General features: G+C 37.1%; 1 protein-coding gene across 1 annotated transcript in view; it reads right to left on the bottom strand.

Annotated features, from left to right (window-relative positions):
* The window catches only part of GLI2 (GLI family zinc finger 2), a gene marked incomplete at its 3' end in the record, with an annotated part of 274,691 nt that overhangs the window by 75,086 nt on the left and 179,176 nt on the right, over window positions 1–20,429 (bottom strand). Inside the window, exon 3 of the mRNA XM_081340777.1 lies at window positions 14,600–14,705. Within this exon, the coding sequence (XP_081196903.1) occupies window positions 14,600–14,705 (106 nt within the window). The remainder of the gene's footprint in view (window positions 1–14,599; window positions 14,706–20,429) is intronic.

The following is a 20,429-nucleotide window of genomic DNA, read 5'->3' as shown; positions in this document are numbered from 1 at the left end:
TGATTCAGTATGCTGAATTTACGAATTTCAATTCAGTTTCAACTATTGTTCCATAGTAACACAATAAAAAGCATGTGAAGTTTACTTATGAGCATAATTTTCATATAAACTAGTGACTTGCATCCGTAGTTAGAAAACAGAGGCTGTATTTTTGAATGCCATATTTGAAGAAAATATTAGGGATTAATATCACACAATTTTGACGGGTTTGAACTGTCATCACAAAAATAAACATTTCTGACTTTAGGCTTTGGCTTCGAACGAGACACAGCTTTTTAAGAAAATGGGCCTTTTTGTTGTTGTTTTGTATTATTATCATGAAAACCATTATAATTTTACCTAGGGCAGTCTATTCCTTTCAGTACCATTCCAATCCATATCAGAAGATCTGTAGCTATTCCTGGGCAAAGCTAAAATTCAAAAAATGATGTATACAAACATCCCAGGATTTAACGAGTTATTAACTTTCAGCACATATGTACAAAAAAAACAACAAAAAACCCCCACCCAACGCTTAGCTTATTCAGTGTTAACACTGAGTCTTGAAGGAACTCCAGTTCTGAAAAAATGAAGAACCATCAATCAAAAGAAAACAAAGATTTTTTAAAAACAAAAATGCTGTAGAAGAATGTGTAACAATGTACAATGGAACTTTGCTGGGATATTGTTGTGAAATTAAACTGTTTTATGAGTTTCCTTCTATAAAAAGTGACCTTAAAGCCACAGGTGTACCCCTTTTAATCTATGCTCAGAGATAAGAAATGGTAATTGTTTTTTTCCCCTCCTTAAACTTGGGAAACCCCAATGCAAAATATTTAAAGAAAACATAAGAGGACAGGCTACATGATAATTTATTTTGAATTTGTTATAGCAAGGTGTCCATTAATTTACCCCAAACTTTGGGAAATCATTACCATACAAAATATTCAATAGCAAAAGTATAATTTTAGTACATTTTAGCTCCTGTGAGAGTTTATCCACCTATTTTGAGTAACAATTCTAATTCTCATACCAAGGGCTGAAAGTATGATCTTACCCTGTCAGTGACAATATTAAAACATTGCCGTGCTCCTACAATCATTAGTGGGCAAAAGTAGTGGGCAAAAAAAAAAGATGTGAGACTGACAGAGCTTCTTAGTTAGAATGGCTAATAGGCATTATAGCTGTAGAGTTCTGATAGCTATTGTCTTAGGACTTGGTAGAAAACTAGATTGGGGAAGCCTAGCAAGTAAGAGAGCGTCAAATTAGAATGACAACATACAAAGACTGGAAAATGCCAGCATGACAGAACAGATATTGGGATAATATAAATTTCATACAACAGGCAGAATGTGATGCAGAAAATGATTAAGTAGTGCCCATGTAAAATTTTACAGTGCTATAATTTAAAATACATATCTATTTTGGCATGTTAACATACAGGAAGAGGTAATGCAAAATTATAATATTCTTGTTGTAACAATACATTTTAACTGGAAAGAGTAATGCATGAGATTAATCTTGCTGGTAAAACAGCACAAACTATTCTGAAGAAACACTAGGAAAATTTGTCTCTAATGAGGGCTGTTACTTAATATTGATTTTATTTTTTATTTTTATTTTATTCAAAAAAAGTTAAAATACAAAACATCAAAAAAATTTTAAAGAGGCAAACAAAGAAAAACATAAAATAAACAAGACATTTAAAAGTGCATTAAAATTAACACATATACACATATTATCCCCCCTGTTGAATACTGATTAATATATTACAGCAATATTAGTTTCCCACCCCTTGCAAAACAGCCCCCAAAATTTTAAACTACTAAACTACTAATTCTATTTGTAACTTATTAACCTGTCTTCTATATACTAATGACAAAATAATTAACAGGATGAGCAATAATAAAGATAAGATTAAAATTTCAAAACCCTCTGTTAATAAACCGTTATTATAATCATTCATTGAAAATTTACCATGGCTTCTTAACTATCCAAAATCACCTCAAGAATCAACACTGATTCATCATGGATCAATATCCATGTTTGTTTCTTAATAGCATCACTTATCAATTGTTGTCAGATTAAATATAATAAGTCCAATCTCCAAAGCCAGTCTATCTTCCCAAAAAAGTCCAGATGAAATTGTTTCCCAGTTATGTGCCATTCCCTTCAATCCACCTAAAAAAGACCAATCTGTCATTCATCCACTCAGACAGGTTTCTGCTGTTGTATAAGAAAGCAGGCTTGAACTTCAGGGAAGCTCACAGAGTCAACACAGTTAATTCGAAGTCTGAGTCTATACTTCTTACCAGCAAATCTAGTGCTTTCTAATCACATTCCTTTTGCAGGTTTAATTTATCTCCTGTTGCTTGTCTCTGAATGTTTTCCACAGCCTTTATGAATTCATCAAACTTGAATTGCATGTTACCAGTCTTTCTTGAATTGTCAGCCTCATTCCCTGTTTGTAATCTGATATGTTGATGCTCATAGTAGAGAAAAGAGTTCTTCAAAGCAGAATTTTAAAAAAAACACAACAAAGGAGCAGGAGAGGTACTTTCTGGATATTTTGATCCAAAATTTAAAAAAGATAATTGAGAAAAGTAGGCTCCAAACTTTTTGCAAATTGTTAAAATATAAAATTCATGTAGTGAATGCCCAATAAAAATCTAAATTAAGTAAAAGCACTTTCACTATTCGGAAAGACATGTGATTTTCCATATGGAAAAGCAGAAGTTAATAAAAACAGCCAAGTAAATCAAAGGAAAAAAAGCAAGAAGAAGAGATAAAATCCAGCAGGGGGATGAAATAAATCAGCATTCAACCAGCCAGTTAACTTTTAAAGATTAAAAAAATAAAGCAAAGCAAAAATTGCAAAAAGTGAAGTTAAAACCCAGGCCAGCTTACAAGAATGGTTTGCTGAGAGGAAAAGGTGGATAAAAGACTAATGACTTTCTGGTTACTCCCAAAGGGAACTGCAATATTCAAGATTTTGGGCAGATCCACAGCCTTCCAGAAGTTGTCTTGGGTCATTTCTAAATGACCCCATTCAAATCTAGGGAGCAACAAACTCTGCCAAAGAACCAACTTTGGCAGCAAATTGTCAGCAGAAGAGAGAATTTTTCCTACTGGGCAGCAGCCATTTTGGGGAGGAGTCCCTGACTTTAGTTATGTTGATCAAATCATCAACCAGATATTCTAACCCCTTCATCAATGAGAATGTCTTAGTAGCTATATATATCTGATTGATGCCATTTCCTTATTTTTTTAAGCATTTTCCCAACAATTCTGGAAACCAGCTGAAACTAATCTGTCCAGAAAGACACCCTGTAAAGAAGATGTGTATTTTAAGCTGAAAAATTAAAAGATAATTTTTACAGGTATACATCACTCACATAACAATAAAAGCAACCTCTGAATCAGTTGTCATTGCTCCATTAATGATTCATTTGTGTGTAACTGTTGTTGCATTCCTATGCATAGTTTCTCAGAAGCCAGGACCTCTGTATAATTTCTTCCTTATTGCATCCTTTCCTGATGCTGTATGGAATTTCCCTAATCTTTCAGTCAGCAGCACTTAAAACTTTCTTTGGCCATCCCAAGCTGGAAATTATGATAGCTGTCATCTAATAAATCTAAGGAGTGACTACTTGTGGAAGGCTGTCCAATTAAGTATGCTAAGGACTGCATTTCCATCTTCTTTCTGACCAAACATTAAGATGCTACTTGGGACAATACATTTCAGCATATGAGGACTAGAATTGGCCATGTATGAACTTAACACATACTGTGATTTTTGAAGCTTATACAGAATGGGCCAACCACTTTTCTATTATTTTCAGACAGCCTAGCCCAGCAGTTACTCATAGTTGTGGTCTGTCACTAAGCAGTAAGTTCTGCTGTTGAACAATCCCTAATGATCGCTTGGAGATAATTACTAATATTAACGACTAGCAGAATAAAATCCACAGGGACTCCTTTACCTTTACCATACAGAAACCTGGACAGTGAATGATAGAATCAAAATCCTTAATCTACAAATATTCCCCAGCAGTCTTGAAGCACAGAACTGGTGTTAGAGGTACTGTTTCAGTTCAATGGCTTTTCTATTTGTTTTCCCATACATTTTACCTGAGTTATGAAGATTATAGCATCTAACAAGTACAACAGGCAGGAGATAGAGGTCAGTAGAATACACAGTAGAAAAATGTAACCTCCCTCCCCCAACTTCTCTTCAAAAACAGTCTGTTTTTGTTTCTTTGTGAAGCCCTTCAAATTTTTGTTTGTCAGTTTTTGCTTGATGGAGGGGGAAAAAAAATAGCGTCAACACTTGATCTTTTCCTGTATTAAGGACTTCACCAGTCATGTAGCCCTGCAGCTTTATAGTGCTGTCCGAATAAAAACAACAGTGCTGAAGCTGCATCCTAAAACGTGCCAGGACATCAACCTAAAAACAATGCTACCTTTCTTCTTATATTTCATGGTGTCTGATAACTTTCAACCACAGGAAATCAGCTGCTTTGAAGAATCGTTTGCTAAGTCAAAATATAGCAGGGAGCTTATAATGCATTAGCCTTTGGGCTCTTTTTTTTCTCTCCAAAGAAGCTGAATTAGGGTTTTTTGTCAAAATCTTGTGTGTTTCTTCTGTGTGTGTCTGTGTCTGTGTCTGTGTGTGCATGTGCATGTGTGTGCACACGCACGCATGTGCAAGACTGGGTGGGTGAGGGATGAGTAGGTAAGTTTAAATTGGGGAAGATAACAGCAATGATTTAAACAAACTGCATAAACTTGGAAATTATTATTAGCATTTGGTTGAGTTGAATTCTATATCGTTCTTTTAAAAAAAGACTCTGATCCAATTGATTTCAGGCTGCAGGATCCAAGAAGAAATATTTCAAAATTTGAATAAAATTTTCATTTTAGCTACTTCTTCCATTCCCTCCCCTCCATCCTTTCCTTTATAGATGTACAAATTAAGTTCACTTTCAGGGCTGCCCAAGTTCACAATGACTCTAGGCAGCTTACTATTAAAGATAATTGAGAATTGAGAAGTGAAACAATGTGTATCAAAGAAAAGGAATACAACTGAGGCAAATTCCTCTTTGGGGCCACATGATATTCGTGGGGTTGGGGGATATATGCAGCAAAATGTGAATAAAAATGTGCTTGGTGGACTCTGGAATAGGCATAACCTTCACAAGCCCTTTTTCTTCCTACTTCTGCATCTTACTGTAAACCTGGTGGGTTCCCTAAGTGTGCCAATGCCTCTTGTGAATGGTTGTTGTTGTTATTTTGGCCACATAAGCACTGGCAACTCTGAAAATGAGTCACTAGTGTTTTCTTTCTGTATGTTTATGTGTGCATACGCACATTTGAAAATTAAGGCTGTGCTGCGCTCCAGAACTGATTCCCAAAAGGTGCTTCAGAATTTGGGTGTTGTGTGAATGTCTGACAAGCATTTAATTGATTTTCGTTCGTTCCGCCGGGATCTGAAGACCTGGCTCTTTGAACTTTCCGGCCAGGACTGAGAATTTTTAATTTTTAATTTTTAACTTATTGTAATTGGGTTTTTAATCAGAGTTATAGGGGTTTTAGATTTTTAATCAAGGATAATTTAATCTATTTTAATTGTTATTAACTTTTTGTATTGTAATGTTGTTTTAATTGCCTTGTGAACCGCCCTGGGTCCTACGGGAGAAGGGCGGTATATAAGTTCAATAAATAATAATAATAATAATAATAATAATAATAATAATAATAATAATAATAACAACAACAACAACAACAATAATAATAATAATAAAGTGGCTGTCTCTTTTCCTAGGGAAATGTTAGTTATAGTATTGCTTATTTTAACCAACCTACCATTGTTTGATTATTTATTTATTTATTCATTCATTTATTATTCTAGAATAAGTCCACACAATGTATTATTAAGTAATCCTAAGAAAGGAGAAACCATAGGAGATGCTAAATCATTTCAATGGAATTAGTGATTAAGAACATCGATATAATAAATGTCAATAAAAACAGTGCAACATGATCTATTTGGTTAAGCTTCACCACTCAATCATTCCATTAATCTCCTTGCTTTCTGATATGCAATTCCATATTGTTTTTGTCTATCAATCCTTACATACTTTATTTTCCCTAACATTTCTGAGAATAACTATGGAACAACAGACCTTCTGCAATTGTATTTAAGTACAGTTAGAACAATTAACCAGTGGAACAATCTGCCTCCAGAAACTGTGGATACTCCAACACTGGAGGTTTTTAAGAAGAGACTGGACAGCCATTTGTCTGAAATGGTATAGGGTCTCCTGCTTGAGCAGCGGGTTGGGCTAGAGAACCTCCAAGGTCCCTTCCAACTCTGTTCTTCTGTTTTTCTGTTATTTAGATTATAGATCTAAACTTTATTTGCAATACCCAGTGTGGAAATCATTTCATCCTTTTGAAGATTCAAAAATGAGTGCATCTAGCACTGTTTGTGAGCAGGGCAATATAATAAATAATAATAATAATAATAAACCTTTATTGTCAAAGTACAACATGTGTACATTGAGATTAGCTGAGCCTCCCCCCGTGCTCTCTCCCCCCAACACACAGTGACAACAAACCCTCCATCCCACCACACTATGTGAACCAACTACACCACACACTGGCCTCCCAAGTCAATTCTGCATAAGATTATGTCCCATTTAAAAGCCTAACAGCCCACGGATAAAAGCTATTTTTCAGCCTGTTGGTACGGCTGGCTATATTCCTATATCTCCTACCGGATGGTAGGAGAGTAAAGAGATACCGTCCAGGGTGTGAGTCATCCCTGAGAATCTTCCTCACTCTTCCAAGGCAACGAGCCCTGGTGATGTCATCCAGTGGTGTCAGGGAACAGCCCACAATGTCTTGTGCTGTGCTCACTACCCTCTGTAATACTTTCCTATCCGCGGCTGTCAGACCAGCATACTAAACCACAATACCATACGAGAGGACGCTCTCTATAGTAGACCGGTAAAAGAGGGTCATTAGCTGTTGTTCTACCCTGTTCTTCCGCAAGACCCTAAGAAAGTGAAGCCTCTGTTGGGCCTTTCTAGCCACCTGAGTTGTGTTAACTTTCCAGGTCAGATCTTCACAGAGGTAGACTCCCAGAAATTTAAAGGAGGAAACTCTCTCTACACAGTTCTCTCCGATGTAAAGTGGGGCAGGTTCCTCCTTTTTTCTCCAGAAGTCTAACACCATCTCTTTCGTCTTGCCGATGTTTAGGTGCAAGTTGTTGTTACTACACCATATGGATAGTTTTTGTACCTCCGCCCTATATGCTGTCTCATCCCCACCTGTAATAAGACCCACCACAGTTGTATCATCTGCGAACTTGATTATCGCAGTGGATGGGTCAGATGATACACAATCATAAGTGTATAAAGTGTATAAATATGCCACATTATCTATTTAAAACATTTGTATCCTGCTTCCCATAAAAAAATATTCAAATCAGATTACAATACAATTCAGTGCATACAGCATTAGCTTTGGAATCAGGTGATAAGGAAGAGAAGCCTTCTCTTCACGTTCAGTCATCCCTGGTTCCGTTAATCAATTTGGGGCATGATTTCTAGAGGGAAGATTCAATTTCTCTGGCCTTTCAAGCCATTTTGCTCCTGATTTTTGGGTCCTTGCCAATGAACAGTTTTGCAATGTGGTGGTGAGAAACAAAGAGCAGGGATTTTGGAGGGTCTCCAGACTTTAAAAATAGTGTCCCTGAGAGGAACTTGTAGGATTTTTCAGCTTTGTCTAGACCAGGGGTAGGCAACCTCGGCTCTTTTATGACTCATGGACTTCAACTCCCAGAATTCCTGAGCCAGCTCAGGAATTCTGGGAGTTGAAGTCCATGAGTCATAAAAGAGCCGAGGTTTCCTACCCCTGGTCTAGATAATGGAACATTCTTAAAACATAACAAACAAACAAACAGAAAAAAGTATCCAATGAAAGAAATCGTAATGCAAATCTATTTACCTGCTGTCCATTTATTAACTGGATGTTAACATGCTCTTAGAGCACTGCTCTAATTCCGGGTCACATTCTCAATACAGGAAATCAACTTTCCTTGTGTACCTCCAAACTGTAGTGGAACTCCAGCTGAACCCGTCCTCTCAACAGCTGGGATGAAATAACTCCCACTCATGATTAGGCTATATGCAAACCGTGATAAAAGGGAATATAGAGTCCAGTTATGTTGAGCAGCTAAAAAACAAACCTTTGACACAAAGCAGCAGGCAGATAATAAGACTCTGTGGTTGACAACAAATGAGACTACACTTAATTTGCGGTGCACTGTTCGTGTAATTAGATACATTTGGAACAGGCAAGAAAGTCGACAGCTAGAATATGGTCATGATGAATTGGGAAAGCCTATTTCAAGCTCTGATCATATTAATCATAAAGCCCAAGCTTCGTGACTTCATTTTTCTTTAGAATATAAGACTATCTTGGTTTCCCACAGGGAAAGTATGAAGCAGTTTGGAAACAAAATTCCTTTTTTATATGTAAGTTTTAATTATTATGGTTGCAATGACATAATATAAATACTGCAATGATTCGCTCAGAAATATTTCCTAATATATAGCACCACTGAATACTAGCTTTTTTGCATGATTATTCCTAATCCAACACTTATGAATATTGCACATACAACCAGAGACCAAATTTCCTACTGAGAATTTAGCCAAATACATTTGATGAAATGTCAGCTTTGTACTTAAAACCCAGGTTTTCTATTAATCCTTTGCTTATGATGGAACTTCTTTTTATGACCTTTGGTATACTTTGAAGGCTTCACAGATTTAACACAGGATTGCCAACAAGTATAGTGGTAATTGCGTCTATACGCCTATCATTTCTGAAATAACCTTCAGAATTCTGAAACAGGACTCAGTTTTCCATTTTCCATCAGCTAATGACAATGTCTTCTGCAGACCTTTTTATAGTAAGAAAGTATATACTGAAATGATATACAATCAGTCCAGCAACAGTATACAAGTTAAATTTATGAAATAAACCAAAATTAGAAAGATAGTCTATTCTTCCCATATCTTGATGATCCTGATTTCAACTTCAGTGATGTTTTGAGCCAGCATGATATAATAGTGAAGGTGTTGGGCTCATACCTGGGAGATCAAGGTTCAAGCCCATTCTCATCAATAAAAGCTTCCTGTGTTGAGCTAGTCTCTCTCCCCCCCTCCCCTCTCCCTCCCTCTCAGCCCAACCTATTCCACAGGATTGACGTTGAGGGGGAAAATGGGATGAAAAAGCAATATATATCCTATCTTGAGCTCCTGAAGGAAAGTGGGAATATAAATAAAATAAAATCAATCAATGACTAGCCAATCTATCTTGGGGCTTCCCATGAGCATGGCTTTCAGCCATAGGGGAATAAGAATTCTAGGCCAGTCCAATTTTCATTCCATAGAGCAGACATGTCAAACTCGCAACGTCACGTGACGGCAATGGGGCGGGCGTGGCTTCCGGATGACGCATCCGGCCCACGGGCCGGGAGTTTAACACCCCTGCCACAGAGTGTGAAGTTAAAATAACCTGAAAGGTCTTTCTTATACAAAGGAATCCCTCTGGGTACATGTATTACTTGAACTGAAATTTGTTTTGCCAACCATTATCTATATCATCTTTAATATCAATATTAATTTCAAATATTTACAAATAAAGACTTTTTTTAACAAGAATTATTCCAGGATGGTGCTGTATCAGCAGCATAACAAGAAGCTGTAGTCACTTTTATGGCCAGATAACAGAAGAGTCATGTTAGTTTATGGTAGCCAAAAACCAGAAACAACCTGATACCAGCTTTCCATTAAACAGAATAAATAACTCATGAAGTGAGTTTCAACTCACAAAGGCTTGTGCCATTAAATAATATATGTTCATCTGAAAATGTTCTGCCAAACGTCTAATTTAATACCCAGAATGGCCTTTAATTGCCTAATATGATTGGGCAACAGTTCCAATGTCAAAATAAATACAACTGCCATGTAGCAAACTTAAATGTTTTGCTTTTTAAAAAAAATAAAATGATAAAATATAATAAAATAAAGGGAGAGAAACTTCAATGGAAAGAACTATTCTCTTAAGTAATTTACGGCCTCCTTTGTGGAGCAGAATATCAAAGTAGTTGTTCTGAACTGAAATATATTTATTTATTTATTAAATTTATTTATTTATTTAAATAAAATATTCAAAAACAAATTTTTATTTTTAAAATTATACATTATAAAATAATAAAATAAATAAAAGATTTGATTATCTTAAAATAAAAATAAATCAATAAAAATGTTTTTTTTTAAAAATAAATAAATAATCCATAGATTTTAACCCCATTTAGGGGTTAAACTTCATAACTTGTATCTTGTGAACAAGATAGGCTTGCATAGTCATACTGGCAGAATGTGAAAAGTCTAGGTAATGAACCTCAAACTACTGAAAATGCATGTTATTTTAAAAGACAAAAGAGGTCCCAGCCATCTAATTCACTTAATGAAACAAATCCATCTGCCCAGGGCTCTCTCTCCACAGAATTGTTTTAGGAGAAGAAGAAAGCCAATCAAATTCGTTTTGCTGGTGCTCCTCTTACTGTGGATTCATCTGGAGCAGAATAGAATAGAATAGAATAGAATAGAATAGAATAGAATAGAATAGAATAGAATAGAATAGAATAGAATAGAATAGAATAGAATAGAATAGAATAGAATAGAATAGAATAGACCTTGGAGGTCTTCTAGTCCAGCCCCCTGCTCAAGCAGGAGAACCTATACTATCTCAGACAAGTAACTGTCTATAGCCTCTTCTTAAAAATCTTCAGTGATGGAGCGCTCACGATTTCTGGAGGCAAGCTGTTCCACTGGTTAATCGTCCTCACTGTCAGGAAGTTTCTCCTTAATTCCAGGTTGCTTCTCTGTTTGATCAGTTTCCAACCATTATTTCTCATCCTTCCCTCTGGTGCTTTGGTGAACAACCTGGCCCCCTCTTCTTTGTGCCAGCCTCTCAAATACTGGAAAACTGCTATCATGTCTCCCCTATTTCTTCTTTTCTCCAGACTAGCCAGAAGACCCATGATGGAATTCTTCCAGATTCCTATTTCTATTCCTGACCTGATGTCCTATCAGTTTGCATCTACAGGGTGCATTCTGGCTCATTCTTGGCCAGGTTCTTCTATTAGCACACATACAAGCCTGTTCTTAAGTTGTTTTCAGTCTGGAATCAATGAAAGCCATCCTCTCTGATTTCCACACTACATTTTCTGCCAAGGAGACAGAAAAGGCCTCTAATTTCCAACAGCTTCTTGCTATGGGCCTTCTAGTACCAAAGTAAACTGAAAATGTTGATGTCACTTTTTTAAACAGTTAAAAACAACATTTTAGTGTATTTAGCTGCAACTTCATGTCTAAATAATAAATCTGGTTAAAATATGCATTTCAATCAGGGAGAGGAATTCTACTAGGTGAGCTGGCCTATGTTGGTGCCTTCATCTTTTTAATCAAACCAGTTATTAGCAACGGGTGCAACTACTCTTGTGGGGCATTGAGTATTTAGAGGCTGGAAATTAGTAGCACATATATTACTAATTAAATAGATCTCTAAAGAGAGTCTCTGCTTAATAAGATAATATGTAATAGACCACTGGGTGATTTATGGTGTATTTGAGGACAACTGGTCTCAGTGGTTCATGGACTAACTAATTCTAATCTAATCTAATCTCCCATCTAATAAAATTAATCAGTGAACCCTCTGAATTGCTGGGATAAATGAGTAGTAAAGAAGGAACAACAACAATACCAGCAACAAGGTTATTAGGTATCTCCAGCATTTATTTCAGTGTAAGAGCAATACCAACAATGTTAGTTTATTTATTTAAAACATTTATAAAGCTGCCCATTTTATAACTAACTCTGGGCGGCTCCCAATCAAAAGCTAAAGCAACTTACAAAACCATATTAAAACTATAAAACTAAGCACATTAAAACATTAAAAACGGCAAAAACCTGCCTCTGTTGCAGTTGATGCTTCTTACTAATTTCTGATTTGTAATTCTTTGTTTAATGAATGGTATCTTTTTTTCTAGAGGTTTTCACGTGCATGGGATTTGCAGAATTTACCTAGATGCTCTGGATGGCTCCATTCTTCACATCCAGAAGAATTTTCAGAGAATAAGGATTCAGAGGCAAGTCTGCTTTCAGGTAAAATCCCAATGAACTCTATAGAGGTTTCGTGACCCAATATTGGAGAAATGTTTGTTTCTATACAAATAAAGCATCTAGCAGTTTTTAGTCTAGAAGCACTTTAAATTACATCTCAATGAGCCTCAAAACCAGAAACTGCTAGATGCTTTATTTGTAAAGAAATAAACACTCTCCATTACTGGGTACCCCCTTTCCTTCACAAAAATAAAGGCTGTCTCACATGCAATAATACTGCTTAGGTTTTATTAATGATCTCCCTCAGAATGGTGGGATGTTTTGCTGCAGCAATCAACAAGCTTGCTAAGGCTGTGATAAACCCACCAAGGGATACTCTGAACAGCTAGAGAAGCACATTCTGTCCCAGGCTCTGTGCCTGGTATTTCTGTGCAACAATGAAGCAGTTAGTACCCTTTTCAAAGACCTCTGCAGCTCCTCATTGCATGAAATTGCCCAGCTGTCAGGCCTTCAGACTGCCTTCATCCTCACAGCAGTTCCTCTTCTCAAAAAAAGGGGAATATCCGGAAACAACATTCCACAAGGGGGAGGAAAACCCCCTCAGCTGCGCAGCTCTTCATTATGCTGTGATGAAAAGAGGGTTATTTCCCCCCCCACTCCATTGCTACAAGATTTGGAAACAGCTAAGAAGCCCCTTGATGCCTGTCTTGAGAGACTTTTCCCCCCCCTCTCCCTGAAGTCTTGTGTTGCTTTACAGCAAATCCTTCTCTATCACTTGCCAGTGAGAAAGACTCACAAATACAAATTCATTGGAAAGTCGGTGTGCCTGTGAGACACCGAAGGTTTGCAATATTGATGAATGGTGGGTTCTAATCCAGAGTTGACTGGAGTAGAAGGAACAAACCAGTTCATCTACATGGCAAACATATTGTGCCGTACAGAAAAAGGGGCTATAATACGATGCTAGGTACATGCTCAGATAATTGAGAACCTCAATTCTTGGTTGCTGTTGTTATGTTTTGTAGACTGTATGGTTTCAAAAGCAATGTTGAAAGCAAAATTGGCTAAAATCTCAAAGACAGAAAGATAAATATTTCCAGTGCCTGAGCCCTTATTGCCTATGTACTTCCTTATCACTCTACTTGCCTTGGCAATACAGAATGAAGTATGCAAAATAGTGTTTAAAATATCAATACTTCTATACCCACAGCATAGACCATTCACGGGAAAATTAAATATGCAACTTACTTTTTGTGCACAATTCTGAAAGCCACAGAATTCATTTTTCCAGAAGCATAATATGTATGTAATAATATGTAATTGCAGCATGTTGATGTATTAGCAGAGGGAACAATTGTTTCTACTCAAAATAGCACCTAATAACACATGTTTTAGATTACTATTCCACAAATTCCATTGCTTCTTGCTTCCAGTTTTATGTTATTGATTGCACTGAATGGCACTGATGCAGTCATCAACACTGAACTCTTAAATTCACTAGAGCACATGGGTTTATTTGCAGAGATTTGAGTATTCGTGTAATTTATTCAATCTACACTCGTTACTAGAAAGAACAAGAAGATTAAAAAAAAACTGACATTCCTGTAACAATAGCCTAGCCCCAGACACTGAGTCAACCCAGTATTATCTATATTCACACCTCCAACAGAAAGGACTAGAAACTTGCTTTTTGAAAAGAAGACTGTATATCATTAGAATGCTGGATTCTGAATCAATGCATTCAGACACAATGATGTGATCTCCCATCTAACGATCACACAGATGACCAGCAATAGAATTATATATATATATATATATATATATATATATATATATATATATATATATATATATATATATATATAATATATATATATAATATATATATATAATATATATATATATAATATATATAATATATATATATAATATATATATATAATATATATATATATAATATATATATATATATATATATATATATATATATATATATATATATATATATATATATATATATATATATATATATATATATATATATATATATATATATATATATCTCACACACACACACATATATAAATGCATATCACTTTGATTTATATAATGTCTGGGACATTCAGGTTAGGAAATATATACAGAGGAAATAGTAAAAGATTTTGGCGAAGCCAGGAATACAATGAGTTGGTCACTGAATAAAAATGCCTTACTTGCTACACTAGCACAGCCTTTCCCTTATTTGCCCATTAGAGATCACAGTATAGCTCCCATGTGCTACAGAAGTTCAGCCAAAGGCTTTTGAGAAAGCCCTTTAGCCTTCCTAAAGGGAAAGGCAGCCGTAACAGATGTATTTCTTCTCTACATCATAAAATGCAAGAAAGGCTATGCTATGAAAGTGAACTTGCAAGACTTACCCATGAATTGCATGAAGGGAGTGAGGCTCATAATGGTATCTTCCTTCTTGGTGACGCATGTCAATTGGCAAAGGAGAATGGAAGGCTGGAAAAATGTGCTGTGGAACTGTGGATGGAAAAAAAAAGAAAAGAAAAAGAACTTCAAAAAAAAGAGCACACTTCTTCACCGTATCTTATTTTATTTTTTTAAACCCATAGTTTCAAAGGCAGTAAAGCTCCATGCATTTTAGAGCAAGTGCGAGGCAGACAAGGGGTCTTAGTGATAGCAGCCCTAGAGTACACCAGAGAAGTGGAATGAATAAATAATCAAAGTCATGGGGAGAAATCCTACATCTTCGACATAAAAGATCTCCTACAGGGTTTTTGACAAAGACAAGCAACTAAGGGCTCTTTGAACTCAGGGAGATGATAGGAAGCACCAAGGAATGCTAGACTCCTAACACAAATCAGAGTTGACAGAGCTTGGCAGAAGCCACATCATTTCAACTGCCAGGAAGCACCTTTCCCTAAAAGGTGACTGTGTGTGCACACGCACTGCGCACACACACACACACACTTGCACACAAAAATACACACATGAACATAGTGTGAAACCTGGAAATATTTACCTAGATATGGAAAAAAACTAGCAGTGAAATGCGAAGTCTGTGTATCAGAAGCACAGGCTAGAGATGACCTGAGCTCCAGTTCTGAAAAAGCAGCCATATTGTTTTCATTCATAAATTGCATCCAAAGAAAGTGGCCTGAAAACACTGATTTATAAGAAATATTGCAATGTCTATTAGTGCCCCCTAAAATACAGCCATGAGCGCAGATGAGAGCTGCCCAACAACTGAGAATTTCAGTAGGTCAAGCTTCCCGCTGCATATCTACACATCCAACTACCCACTGAGTAAGGTCCCAATTAGGTATAATTTATATATTTCCAAATAACATTCATTTATACAATTGGGCTTAATCATTTTATTAATCAAATTAATTTGGTTGTCTGCCAGAGTCCATCTCCAAGTGAATGTAAGTGACTTTCTGCCAGATAGTGTGAACATTTCTCACTGTGGCTCTATAAGTGGTCTTGTGGTCACGTTAAACAGTAGCAAATGGATCACTCTAAACAGGGTCTCAGGGTAGCCATCAGAATTTGCACTGAGGTGGAGAAATAGCAATGTTTCACCAACCTTGTAACTACAATGAGGCCTGAAAATGGGCTCTTACTCTGGTTGGGTTCACCTTTTTGCCTTTTTCATGGAGCCAGAAAACCATTGTGAACCCAGGATTGGCACAGAGAGGGCGCATAGGAGTAATCCAGTCCAAGATCTCAGACATGCATCCATTCCAGGGTTCAACCAGGGCCAAGCTGCCCACCAGATACAAGCTTTTTCTGGAACTGGAGACAGTCCAGCATTTAGCAGTAGCAATAGCACGTAGACTTACATACCTCTCCATAGTGCTTTACAGCACTCTCTGGGTGGTTTATGATGTCAGCATATTGCCCCCAACAATTTTGATCATTTTATCGACTTCGGAAAGATGGAAAGCCAAGTCAACCTTGAGCTCCATCAGGATCGAACTCCAGGCTGCAGGCAGAGTTTGCCTGCAATACTGCATTTAACCACTGCACCACCAGCATGTGTCTGTGGCAGGCTAATTGAACAGGCCTATCTACCTAAAATAATTTTAATTCCCCTTATCTGACTTAAAAAAAGGTAAAGGTTCTCCCGCACATGCGTGCTAGTCGTTTCCGACTCTAGGGGCCGGTGCTCATCTCCGTTTCAAAGCCGAAGAGCCAGTGCTTGTCCGAGGACGTCTCCGTGGTCATGTGGCCGGCATGACTAGACGCCAAAGGCGCACGGAACGCTGTTACCTTCCCACCGGAGTGGTCCCTATTTTTCTACTTGCATTTTTACGTGCTTTCGAACTGCTAGGTTGGCAGAAGCTGGGACGAGTAACAGGCGCTCACTCTGTTACGCGGCACTCGGGATTCGACCCACCAAACTGCCGACCTTCTGATCGACAAGCTCAGCGTCCTAACCCATTGAGCCACCGCTCTGTCCAAATATGAAGCTTAAGTATTACACATCAGGAGGTAAATGAAATGCCAATACCATTTCTTATGATAAAGTAGAAGTTTCTCCAATAATAGTTGCCACGAACGATCGATGATCTTGAGAAGAGCATGGAATATATGTTTTCACAGAGGACTGTTGTTTTACCCGTAGAAAGGCAATGTGGGATGATGAAGGAGGGGAACATTTTTCTTAAAAACAAAACAAAACCCTGGCATCTAAGAATAAGTGTGTGTGTATGTGTATTAAGCTACACAGTTACCTCTGGCTTTCAGTATGCAGACAGAGTATAATTAGCAATCACATTATTATCTTTGTTGGAGTAAACTACATACATTACTCACTGGGCATATTTTGTAAACTACTTCAAATAAGTAATTTTTACTTTAAATGTTATTAAATTTAAGCCTCTAATGGAGTTTTGATCACAGGTTAAGTCAGAGTAACTGTAAATTAGTTGTCTTTCCTCCCTGTGTTCTCATTCTTAGTCAGATGAAGGTTCTACAAGAAGGCTTTCCCAGCATGTTAATATTCAGTGTGGTAATTGTGACTTCATCTGAGGAGAATCCCACAGGCAGACCAAGACGATATGCTCTGTCATGCGGCTGTGACCCAGCTCCCTCCCACTTTGTCTGAGACCTTCTCTGACCCCTTCTCTATTCTCTTCTCTGATAATATACCTCAGGTCTTTATTGACAGTGCATTAAGTTGGATTTCCCTTTCAGAAGTGAGAGAGAGCCTTTTTTGGGTGGCATCTGATTCCACTCATTTGAAAATAGCAGATTACGCAAACAGCATCATAAATGCACATAGTGGAATTTGTGCATCTAGGATACGTTACCATCTAGGATGGTAACTGAGATGCCTATATGCTTGTAGCCTCTCAAGGAAAACTACATGAATGCCATAGCATCAGACATCAGTGATAAAGATTAAAAGAAAGGAAAAGATAAGAAATAATCTAAAACTAATTTACTGTAATATTCTTCACTAGACCACTCCATACCTTTCTTACAATCCATCTGTCAACATCCAGCTTGAGAATCCAAATAAAACTCCAGGTTCATTCCATTTCTGAAAATCTTACTGTTTATTGAATACACTGCATGGTTTTGTCGAAGCAAAATTAACTCTGAGGTTCCAATACCAATTAAACAATAATTTTCCGAGCCAAACCCCCAATGTCTTATGTAATTCATATCAACAAGTTCACTTTGTTATAGGAACTGCCTGCTTCAAATCTACACCTGTTCTGGTGTCCTTGACAAGGATTCAGGCTCCCATGGTCTTCAGCTGAATCGAAGAGGTTTCATTTCTCTATTTAACCTCCTTGAAAGTAATATCTCCCCCCCCCCTTAATCTAAAGGCAAGATGAAATGCAGAAAAAGAAAAAAAAGACAAAGAAAAAGGCCACTCTTTCGAAGACAGCGAAGTCCACTTTTTGGTCAGTCTACAACACAGTCTTTTCAACAGTTCCAAGGCGGCTCCACACCCATTTGCACTACTCAGGTGACTCTGACAATACAGATAAATCTCCAGGTGGCCTCAACGACTCTCTATAAGAATGCAAATGACCAGCTGTCTGCAAGGAGTATAAAAAGAGCTGAAGAAGCTTCTTGGATGAAAAGTGAAATGTCTTCAAAGAAAAACAAGAAAATCCAGTTGCCGCGTGAAAAAGCATCTTTGGGGTTTCATATTCTATATTACCTTTTCTTCTTTAAACTTTTTTGCCTCTCTTTTTTTTTAAGGATGTCATCAACCCCTTCTAACCATAACTTCTCTGGTTGTTCCATTCCTCTCAGTTCATTCACTGTTCCTTTGTAGATACATTTTGGGATTTAATTTTCATTCTTTTTTTTATGACCAAAAAATCTAAATATATTTCTTTCATTCTGTTCACTTGCATTGTACTCAGTCTACATGCATTCAGCACCAATCCATTCTTTGCCTTTTTTTCAGTTTTACCGTCCCCTTTAGTTTATGTTTCATCACATATATTCAATACTTATTTCCATATAACACAGTGAGTAGAAGTACACTATTCTTTTTTAATTCTGATAAATATTCATTTTTTCACAATAGACCATGTACTACCCAGTATCATGAAATATCAAGTCACTGACTGGGCTTTGCCCTTCTCTTAAGCTGTTTGTTTCATTACTAAATGGTGTGTCAAACTTGATCACGTCACATGTTGTATTGTGATGTTTTTTTGCCTTTGTGGAGCTGGGATGGGCGTGGCCTGTGCATGACACATCTGGCCCATGGGCCGCCAGTTTGATACCCCTGCCATAGGTGAACCTGTCAAAGACACACTCATGTCTTGCAAACACCTGTAGTCGTTGGTAGTGAGAGAACTACCCAGTCTCAACAGCTACAGTAGTGCTTCCTTGTGAATATCCCAATCACTGGGCTCAATGCCTACTAAGTCCATTAATGGTTGGATCTGAACTAAAGCTTTTCATTCTGCTTTGAAGACTCCTGAACTGAGGAGGGAATTAACTATGTTAAGATACTATGTAGTGTTATCTGTTTTTAGCCATAATTGTTTCAGAACTGGCAAAAAACAAGTGCAGGATCCAAGACAGTTTTGAGAGCCAGTATCACATTTTGTTAAGGTGTAGACTTGGGAAACCCAGCTTCATATCCACCTTCAAGAAACATATTGAGTACCTTTGCGCTAGTCTCTCTCTCTTGTCTCTGTCTCTGTTTGTCTCTCTCTCTCTCACTCACTCTCTCTGTCTCTCTCTCTTGTTTATGTACACCCCCTGAGTTCCTGGAGGAAAGGCAGAATATCAGAGAAATAAAATAAATACATTTCCAGTAGACAATAAGGTTCAGATGAGATAGAAACAGTATTTCTTAGTTTAATTTCCTTATATAAATAGAGTTCTACTTCTTATAAAACATATCAAAGCAATTTACAATAAAAAGGCAAATACTTAGCCACCCGAATACATAACATGTCATTCTTCATCACCCAGCATCTCCCACTATTGGCTAGGCAGAAATTGGAAATGTAGCAGCAATTAGAAAGTTGCATGTTGTGCATCACTGCACCAAGCAGAAATTTTTAAAAATGCTGTGAGAAATAGAGTGTCCTTCATGTTGTTCTTTTCTAGGCTAAAAGTGGGCATTTGAACTCTGTTTCTAAAAACAAACCTACTAGAAGGTGCTATTCACTGCTTCAGATTCATTTGTACAAATGCATAGTTATAAAAAGAGCATTTGTGCAACTCCTTAAACAACTTGTCGTAACTTTTTGCAGTTGAATTGGATATTTCATGTGACACTTCGTTGTCTGGAAATTACTTATGCAATATTGTGGATGTGGAAGAAGACGATTCAAACGTGCTTGTAGTTGACCTCTTTCTAAAAAAGCTTTAGGCCTTTGCAAAAATTTCTTTGGCACATCCTATTTGTGCAGCATAGGACAAGAAAACATGTAACATGAAAACATGAAAACATGTAATCAATGGGCAGCAACATACAACAGTTAACACAAGGTGGTCATAGTGTTGATGGACCTCAGCAACATGGCTGTGCAGATCAGTGTCTATTATGATAGCCATGCCTTTGTTGTTGGACAAACTGTGGTAGATTAGTTTGTATACTTTACCAATGCCACAAGTCTTTTGCCCTTGCCATCACAATCTGCACCTCGCCTCGCTTTAGCATTTCTGCAAATTCATGGAGGCATCCAGTCAAGGAGCTGATGTTCAGTGCGGCAACGTGTAATTGTTAGTGTGCAATTACACACATTACAC

This window comes from Vipera berus (genome assembly GCF_964194415.1).
Source record: "Vipera berus genome assembly, chromosome: 1".
NCBI lineage: Eukaryota > Metazoa > Chordata > Lepidosauria > Squamata > Viperidae > Vipera > Vipera berus.
This window is presented reverse-complemented; position numbering and strand designations above follow the sequence as displayed.